Below are 9,388 nucleotides of genomic sequence, written 5' to 3' on the forward strand. Positions count from 1 at the left end.
TTAATTTATTACTTAACTAACTAACACTAATATGTGTGTGTGTGTGTGTGTGTGTGTGTGTGTGTGTGTGTGTGTGTGTGTGTGTGTGTGCCCTTAACCCGCCCGCCCCCTAGATCCAGCATTGACTATCACGATAGGCAGCTTGCACTGATATGAGGACTTTATATTGTTTCTCTCGCGTAGTTATGGCTATAGACGTCTATTTTCACCATACCAAAAATTTACCCAGTATTTGCCCATAAATGTACGTATACCCCGTATACCGAATGATTACATCGAATCAACTACATTATTATTTATCATCCTGCTATAATATCGACTGACACATAGAAGAACGGCTAAACAATAAAAACTTAAATCAATCGAATTTACCAGTTTAGTATGAAAAACTAGTATAATAGATCGATTACGTTTGATTTAGTTATCAGGACAGATTATCAATTTTATTTCAAACAATCGAACACAAGATTTCACTTCATAATACAGTGTATGATTATATGAAATGTACTAAAAAACCTTATTGTTTACAGCTAGCTTGGAAAGTTCCTGGATCATATAGTTCCATCCTGTATGCGTACACCCACTGATCGCGTCATGTATTTGTCTAACCACTATATAAATACGCCCTTGTTTCTATACGCCATTGTTAATACGTCAGCTGGGTACATGACCGATTATTCAACCACACCTGTACACAGTGCTTTTAACCATGAACGGGAGGTGCTTCGGGGGTGCTTCAACATCAGGATATTAAATAAATCTTCAACTATCCTTTACATATCAGGTTCACGCGAACGAACGCCCCCACCCTTATTTCTCCCCTTCCCCAACCAGTCACCCCCACCCCCTATTTAAACATCACACCTCCAATAGTACAACAACATCTCACCTACATGTAAACATTTGGCCGCCGTCCGAGCTAAATCCGGTATTTGTGGGGGTATCCCCATGTTTACACTACGGCATGAATGGCCAGGCTAAACGATGAAGAGGTAGACATGCGAGTCGCACTAAAGCAGATTCACGCACCATTTGTTGGAACTACTGACATCGCCAAACGGATCGAAATCCGAGTTCACTACAGACTAGATCGCGTTCGACTTGAAAATGTATTTTAAATTAACATTGAGTTGTCAGTAACGTTAACACGCAAATGCCAAATTAGTGCGTAGCTTTAATTTGACATGTGCAGCGGAAGAGAGAATTTCGGACAGCGGCTGGCATCCGTTTTTGTATTTCATACATTACTGGTAGCCGTGCGATCAGGTAGGCTAATGCAAAGCGGTGGAGGTAAGTTTTTCAGGGGGTCATTGATGATAACAGTGAGGTTACTGATTGCCAGTAACGGACGATGTAGATTTCAATGATGTAATGATGTATAAATATTGTTATACTCTCTTTAAATATAACGCTAATCTAACCTCACATCGCCTGTTTCTCCCTTCCCATCTTTTTTCTCTATCTCTTCTTCTACTCTTCTAATATTTCTTCTACTCTCTACAAATCCGTAATATTAATCGTGTAATAAGAGATATTAGCGCGTTTATTTCCTTATACATTTAGTCGCGATAATTTAATGTGTTGTTATTGAAGAATTCTATGAGGTGACACGCAGATCTACATTAGAGCCGACCTCGAATAGCCATGACGAAGAAGACAGCTACACTGTTAACTACGAATGGCTGCAGAATCACATAGAACACGATGCGGCAGGCGGGAAAGAGATGCGCTGGGATATTATGTTCGCGGAAGAGGGCAGTGGCAGTGCCACGGAGATGCCAGAGGATTGCCAGCAGAATCCGCGAATTTGCGAGGTCGAGAAAAACGAGAGATGTGTCAGTGTAGAGGAGCAGTGGAGTTGTCAGTGTGTTCCGGGGTACTATCGGAATCCTGTGTTTGGAGGATGCCCAGGTAGGGTGTTTTTTCTACTAAGTATTCCGCCTTCATTCTCATTTGTATTTTTAATACTGTTTTATGACGTTTGTATCACGCTCGAAATTTGTTCTTTTCCTCGCTTTCTGGTGCGCGCTCTCCAGTCTCTCGCTTTCTCTCTAACGTGTGTGTGTCTAAATGTATGTGAGCAATCCTATCCTATCGCTGGGTGTATCTGCTGTGTGTGTGTGCGTGCGTGCGTGCGCGCGCGCGCGCGCGTGTGTGTGTGTGTGTGTGTGTGTGTGTGTGTGTGTGTGTGGTGTGTGATGTAGTGTGTGTGTGTGTGTGCTGTGGTGTGTGTGTGTGTGTGTGTGTGTGTGTGTGTGTGTGTGTGTGTGTGTGTGTGTGTGTGTGTGCATGTGTGTGTGTGCATGTGTGTTTGTGAGTATTCCTATCGCTGTGTTTATCTGTTGCATGTGCGCGTTGCACGTGTGTGCGTGTGCGTGGGTGATCGCACGTCTGTCTGTTTAGTTGTCTGTCTGTCTGTCTGTCTGTCTGTCTGTCTGTCTGTCTGTCTGTCTGTCTGTCTGTCTGTCTGCCTGCCTGCTTACCCGCCCGCCTATTTATCCATCCGTAGCTCTATCCGTCGGTCTTTACAATTGTTTGCTATTTGCTGCAGGGCTCGCGGACTATTATAAAGTCACTATCAGGTTCTCCGATAAAAAGTTCACCGAGAGTCTCAACGATCCGACCTCTGCTGAATATAGAGCGTTAGAACATAGCGCAATTGCAACCGTGAGTACTTGAAATAGAGTAATATCACGCGTTATGTAAATAATGCATTCCAGAAAAATGTAACGCGAATCAGGTTTTCTTAGGGACTCCCAATATTGAATTTGAGACGCGTTCCTGCGGTAAATCGTCCAGCTAAAAGACGTAAATAAAAAACGAAAATTATGAATACAAGTAAAAAACCTAAATTACATATGTGTATGCAAATTTACATAACCCGGGTTGTCCTAACGTTATCGATTATTTGATGTGCTATTGTTGATCGATTAGCGATCATTACTGTATATCGATAGACCCACCTCACTATTCGTTCAATTTATTGTAAACTATGCTATCTGTATGGGAAGAACATGTTTGGTAAATAATATAATATGGTATAAATATGCAAATACCATATCGGGCAATTCATGGAGTCTACAAGTAGATGTAAGATATCAACAGTCGAAGAAAATACCTGAAATACACGCTTTCTTTCCTCCGTACGGGAAGCTAACACAAGCTAATTCCTAATGGTTTCGACTACGCAGATGTGGGAGCTTAGCTACATCGATAGCACGTTGAGAACCTCTGTTAAGGAGATAGACGTGCTGAGGTTCGAGCGAGGCAGCGTTCTGACAGTTTACAACCTGGTGACGGACAACAGCGCAAACATCACAAATAGCGACGTCGAATACGCGCTATCCTCGGCACTCGTGAATGCACCGACCAACACGACACTGAATCTGGTCAATGCCACGTTGACGGAGGTCGTCAGTAAGTTCTTGTATACAGAGTTATTTTGTACTTGTAATTCTTAATTATTTTGTGTTGATTCGGTATATTCTCCACCCTACTAGATCGCTGTAAAGCTGTTGTCATTTTCTGACTACATCGTTTTCCCATCTTCCGTTATCGCTCCACTATTCCCTAGTTTCAACTGATTGATTTAACAATTTATAGTTCACCTCCTAGATAGTTCTACATTTTCTATCGATCCAAATCATGTTAGGCTATTTAGCTGACTATCATAATCATTATAGTTTTTGCCGCCGTCGTCGCCGTTGTCGCCGTCTTGGTAGTTGTCGCTGTCGTCGTTGTTAACCTACGCATAATCTTTATCATCTTTGCGATTAGCTGGCCGGGTACGATGTTTAGCAGCGTTTAAAGCGCTGCTGGTCGGTTCTACTTATATAATGCGTGTTTTTTCAAAACCTGTAAAAATCCCGACACCGGAACGAGTATAATTCCATTCGTTTTTGGTATATTTTCGCAACAATGAGATAAGAAATTTACATTACATTGCAACTTACTCTCTTTAATGTACATAATCGTAACAGTGGAAACACAATCCGGTAACATTAAAGATGTTCATTCCATCTTCCAGGTGTTTCCCGGTGCGAGGATGCACAACTGAACTACTGTCACAGCAACGCCACCTGCACCGAACATACCGACGGCAGCGGCTTCACGTGCGCGTGCGCAGCGGGTCTGGTTGACTGTGCCAAAGTTGTCGGTGGCAGTTGCTTTGACTGGTACAAACCCGGAGAACAATGTTTGCCGTCGGCAGGTCAGCTTCTTAGCTAATGGGTTTCATTTTGTGTGAACCCTTCGCAACACATACCTTAGAAATAATCCTTAAAAGTATGGTCATCTTCTTAACCAGACGCCATCTTTGCCACGAGCTTCAACGATGCATACGCGTCGATCATTTTTGCTGCATGGATTTCCCCTGGTTCCCCCTTCTTCACTATTTTCCTGCCTTCTTCACCTCCGCGTCGTAGTATTAAACTATTCAACTGCTATTTAGATCTGCTTCCTTCTCTTTGCCACATATCTGTCCCGTTGTTTCACTTCTCCTCCATCACTCTTACCAATTTGTTCGTCACTGCATTCCCTTACAAATAATCGCATTTTCGTTTTTAATTTGCGAATTTTCTATGTGGTTGAAAGGCTAATGATTTTTAGCGCCAATGCTAAATCTACCATCATATTTGACTCGAAACAGGCACGACTGATGTACCAGCCACTACACATGCTAGTACTACACAGTGCGCCGTGGACTTCTGCGCACATCGCGGCACCTGCCGCCATGATAAACTTCACCAGAAGACCTGCGAGTAAGTAGGAAAACGTTGAAGTAATTGAGTAATATACACCATCGCCTGCGACGGGCGAAACCAACTAAAATATACCAAGGATCGAACAAACCCGAAAGCGTACATGAATATTAAAGCATATTCCAAACTGTTACATATCTGTATATATATATATATATATATATTCCCCATGTCTTATATAATATATATTATAATGGTCTATTTGATGTTTACGCGCGATTTGTGTATTTCAGATGTGATATATGGTATGGTGGAAATCGATGTGAAATCGATATAGCAGGTAAGATTGCAACGAACTTATGCAAGAACTTTATGAATGAAAGACACATGTACTAATGAGAACACTAAAATGACAAAAAAAGCAAAGGATTCATAAATTAAATAATTATTAAAGTTTTTTGTAAAATGATGACAGCAAAATAATCACTCACTCACTCACTCACTCACTCACTCACTCACTCACTCACTCACTCACTCACTCACTCACTCACTCACTCACTCACTCACTCACTCACTCACTCACTCACTCACTCACTCGATCCCGATTCTTTGTGGTCTCCGTAACACACTGCTGTTTATTTTTACAGTTCTGCTGGTTTCTATTTTAAGCACCCTACTGGTGATAGCAGTCGCTGCTATGATAATAGTCACCTGGTATTATTACAGGTACGTTTGCTTCAAAACAGTGCCCGTTCTCTTCCATGAATTATTAGTTCTGGAATATGAATAGTACATTTAACGACATGGTGCGTGTGGCACAGAATCCCATTGCGCGTATAGTATTATTCCGAATAGAATTTAACACGTCCTGAACCACAAACTACAAGTCAGTAGCAAATATAATCGCTGCATGCCATTCACGGCAATCGTTTCAAGACGGAAATTGTACATACATGTAGAATCTGGGTACAGCTAAAGACCGGAATGCTCTCGCGAATGCAATTAACCGACCCCAGGAACTCATTCTTTGTACGCATACGCACTCACGTACACGCGCACGCATATATTCATTAACTTGCAGGTCTCATCGCGGCCAATATATATTAGAGGAAGCATACAAGCGTCTAAACATAGGCACCGATAACATGCTCCCCAAATTTACGGGAGCCAGGATGCCAGCGAAGCGCAGCGACGCAGAACATTGTGTTGGAGCACTGGACACATGCCATGTTCAGCATAACGTCGACGTAATCCCCGCACAATGGTTAACGCAACCGCTAGATGTCGCCGATGGCTCGATGCCGAATCTGAGCCAGCTGGAAAGTGCGACTGTGCGTCTGCCAAGAGTGCTTGGTTTAAGAAAGTATATGTAGAAAAGAACAGCGCGCGTATATACTCGCAATAGTGTGCGTCTTTCCTTAACGAACGAACGGTAATTGCTTAGACTATATATGACCGCATGTTTCTCTTTCTATAGAGAGAGTCTTCAATATAACATAATTTAGTGACGGATTGACTCATGTATTTCACGGCATTATTGTTTACATATTTATAGCGCGTCTGTAAATAGTTAATGTAAACGTCTCGTCTGTGTATGTAGTACAGGCTATTGATAGCTTGAAACGTGATCACGGGTTTGCAATGAAAATGTACTCGATAATAGCCCTACGGCTTGCAGTGTCTATAAGAACCAGATGATTGTCGATTAGTCCTCTGCTACGGGTAGGGAACTTGTGCCCAAAGGTATCATTACTTACGGGGCTGCCATCATTCCTCAGTTTCCCGTGCCGACCGTGACACATAATGTATGTGTTCGTTGATCACCCCCCCCTCCCCCACTACACCAGCATACCCCGCGTCCCCGGCGTGGTGCCTCTCAAGAGACTGTCCCCTGTCACCGACCAGAAGCTCTTCATCGGCATGCAGGACCCTTGTAACCGGAAACAATCCCAACCTATCGTACGCCGGCAGGCATATTAACTAATGATCGGAGTCGTGTACTTGCACAGTAGTACGTGGCAAGTGTATGTGTGCCTATATAAATACTGGGCGGAAGCCCAGAGAAGACATTAAAGACCCTGGGAAAACATTACGTTAATTAAAGAGCGTTTAGAATGTTTTTTTTTTCTAATTTGCTTGGTGGCTCGATCTCGTTTCTGCTGCTCTCTCGCCGATCCTTGAGAGACACTAATTGGTCAACACAACTCTTATCACATGACTAATAAATCTATACCTATATCTAAGGAAAGCCATCCCCTTCAAAAATCGTTTTTAAACATTTCAAATACACAATTTTAAATCAATTTTAAACATTTCAAATGAATGAATAAAAATACAAATTACTTTATATTGTTCGAGAAATTTAAATTCAAAATTTAAAATCAATTCACAGAATAACAAATCAATTTATTAACTTGCAAATTAATTCACAGCTTTCCAAAATAATTGTATGATGTACAAATTCCTTCACATCATTACAAGTGATATACATTGTAGTGATATACAAATACGACTGCGTGTTGTGCAATATGAAGCCCTCCCTGTGAATTAGAGCATGAAATGTTGCGCGAGGTAGTCCCGACTATCTCGGGGGAGAGAGATGGTAGGGTTTAGGGTTAGGGTTAGGGTATCACAATGCACCTAAAACAGAGTTCTGAGAGTTTGAGTCCCGCTACGGACCGTGACTCATTTGAGCACGATTCGCACCCGCTGAGTCCCCGATCGCCAGACTCAGAGCTTAAAATTAGGAGTGCCTAAGTAAAGACATTATCATTATGCAGGCAGTCCTTTTCAGCCGGGCTGGCGACGAAATTCTGGCGCCATTGCTGTGTGGAATCTCTCCCCTGTGTCGTAGTGCCTATTGGCGGCTTTTCTCGAGGTATCCAGGATTCGAGATTTTTAACCACCCGCTTGTCGGATAAGCGTGGTACCATGGTTACTGTTGTAAGGTAATATATGTTCGGTAGTTTATTTGAGCATTGATATTTTACTTGAAGACGGCTCCGAAGTGCCTGGTTGTCGCTACAGGCAGCTGCTGTAAACAAACAACATCTTTCCGCGCAGGCGTGGATTTTATTTTTAGGAATAATTAAGTAAAATAGGGCTCTAGTGAGCGCTGCCATTAGTTGAGCTTGTTTCGTCGCTCAATGACGTCACAGTTGTGGTAATATTCATGGCCATCCATAAATTAATAATCCTATTATATCTCGAATAGCCGACCGCGTAGAGCACTTAAACGTCAGGGCTTAAAGGTCGTTGGATCTAATCCGATCTTTTTTAAATTATTTTCCTGTTTTCTGTGTATTTTATTTCATTTAACTACTATTTTTTCCAATTAACGCAAATGTTTACATGATTTATTTACAACAATTTAGATAACAACAATTATTTTTACAACAATTAAATTTTTTTTTTTAATAGGGTTAGGGTTAGGGTCACAATGCACCATAAAACAAGAGTTTGAGGCAGCGTGATTTGTATCAACAAATGGCACGCTTACTAGAGCCCTATGTCTTTGATTATCCTAGGGAAAAAAATCGTTTGCGGGAAAGATGTGTTTGTTTTAGCAGCAGCTGCTGTTAGACCACAGGCACTTGAAGCGTTCAACTAAAAATATAATGCTAAATAAATACGAAATTCTATTTACTACCAAAGTAACCAGTACCACGCTTCCGCCAGGGTGATAAAAAATCGGATCCTCGAAAGCTCCAATAGCGTATCCATCCGAGCTGAAGCATCCGGGGCACTTTTAGAATGAATTGTATTTGAAGTTTAGTGTTGTAGTTGGCTTGTTCGGAAAGTGTAGTGAATAGATTGCAAGTGCTATGAATTATTCGAGTTTCGCTGAAGTAGTTTTGCACACGCGGACCGGAAACAACAGGTGGGCGGCAAATTGTAAACGTTAGTAAGTGATTTCAGAGGTCTTGAATAGATTGGAAGTGCATAAGAATTGATTGTTAAATGAGCTCTTTGATGTAAACGTTTATATTATGTTTTGAAAGCTGTATGAGTTAATTTGTAATTTTAAGCTATACATTTGTCCGTTTTACCTAATAATTCTGAAAACCAATAGATAGATTCGCATTTCTGGTGATTAATGTTAAACGTAATAAATTAGTTTTAAAACTTAGTGAACTGATTCGTTGTTCTGTAAATTAATTTAAAACTTATAATTTTTATTGTTAGGGTCATGAAGCAAGATTTACATTTGTGAGTTTATGTAACATGTTCGCCAATTAAATTGCAAGTTAGTAAATTGGTTTGTTGTTTTGAAAATAAATTGTACATTTGAGAAAAATGAATTTTAGCAATCGATGTAGAAGAGAGTTGTTACTATCAGGCAATTATTTTGGAAAGTTGGTGGAATTAATTTGCAAGTAAGATATAATTGATTGTTATTTCTGTGAATTGATTTAAATTGAATTTAATTATCGTCGAACAGATGATACAAGTAATTTTGTAATTTTATGTAAATTAAATTTGAAATGTTTCGAGAATTGATTAAAATTGGTGTATTTGAAATTGTTTTGAAAATGATTTGGAAGGGATATGGCTTCCAAATATATCTATGTCTACTATCTATATCTATCATTTATATCTAATGTCTATGTCTATATCTAATAATCTATGTCATATCTATATCTTTTATTATAGAATCTACTTATATAGTAGGGGGATACCTTATAGAT

General features: G+C 40.5%; 1 protein-coding gene across 2 annotated transcripts; it reads left to right on the top strand.

The window, feature by feature from the left end:
* The first annotated feature begins 1,105 nt into the window (after positions 1-1,105).
* Positions 1,106-6,779, top strand: LOC106815306. Of its 2 annotated transcripts, XM_014819751.1 has the most exons (9): positions 1,106-1,266; positions 1,594-1,911; positions 2,552-2,667; positions 3,192-3,417; positions 4,028-4,210; positions 4,649-4,760; positions 4,994-5,040; positions 5,348-5,426; positions 5,782-6,779. In XM_014819751.1, exons 1-9 carry the CDS (start codon positions 1,185-1,187, stop codon positions 6,071-6,073), a joined length of 1,455 nt encoding a protein of 484 aa, XP_014675237.1. In that variant the 5' UTR covers positions 1,106-1,184; the 3' UTR covers positions 6,074-6,779. The 2 variants fall into 2 exon arrangements, with proteins under 2 accessions (XP_014675237.1, XP_014675238.1); XM_014819752.1 differs by lacking the exon at positions 5,348-5,426 and having other exon boundaries at positions 5,782-5,891.
* The last annotated feature ends 2,609 nt before the right edge of the window (positions 6,780-9,388 follow it).

Source organism: Priapulus caudatus, unplaced genomic scaffold (assembly GCF_000485595.1).
Source record: "Priapulus caudatus unplaced genomic scaffold, Priapulus_caudatus-5.0.1 Scaffold1087, whole genome shotgun sequence".
Lineage (NCBI taxonomy): Eukaryota > Metazoa > Priapulida > Priapulimorpha > Priapulimorphida > Priapulidae > Priapulus > Priapulus caudatus.

Bases quoted from the DNA above. Each gene is read 5' to 3' on its own strand.
- LOC106815306 (XM_014819751.1), top strand. From the start codon at position 1,185: ATGTGCAGCGGAAGAGAGAATTTCGGACAGCGGCTGGCATCCGTTTTT. The intron at 1,267-1,593 runs GTAGGCTAATGC...TTGTTATTGAAG, and splicing joins ACTGGTAGCCGTGCGATCAG to AATTCTATGAGGTGACACGC. The intron at 2,668-3,191 runs GTGAGTACTTGA...TCGACTACGCAG, and splicing joins AACATAGCGCAATTGCAACC to ATGTGGGAGCTTAGCTACAT.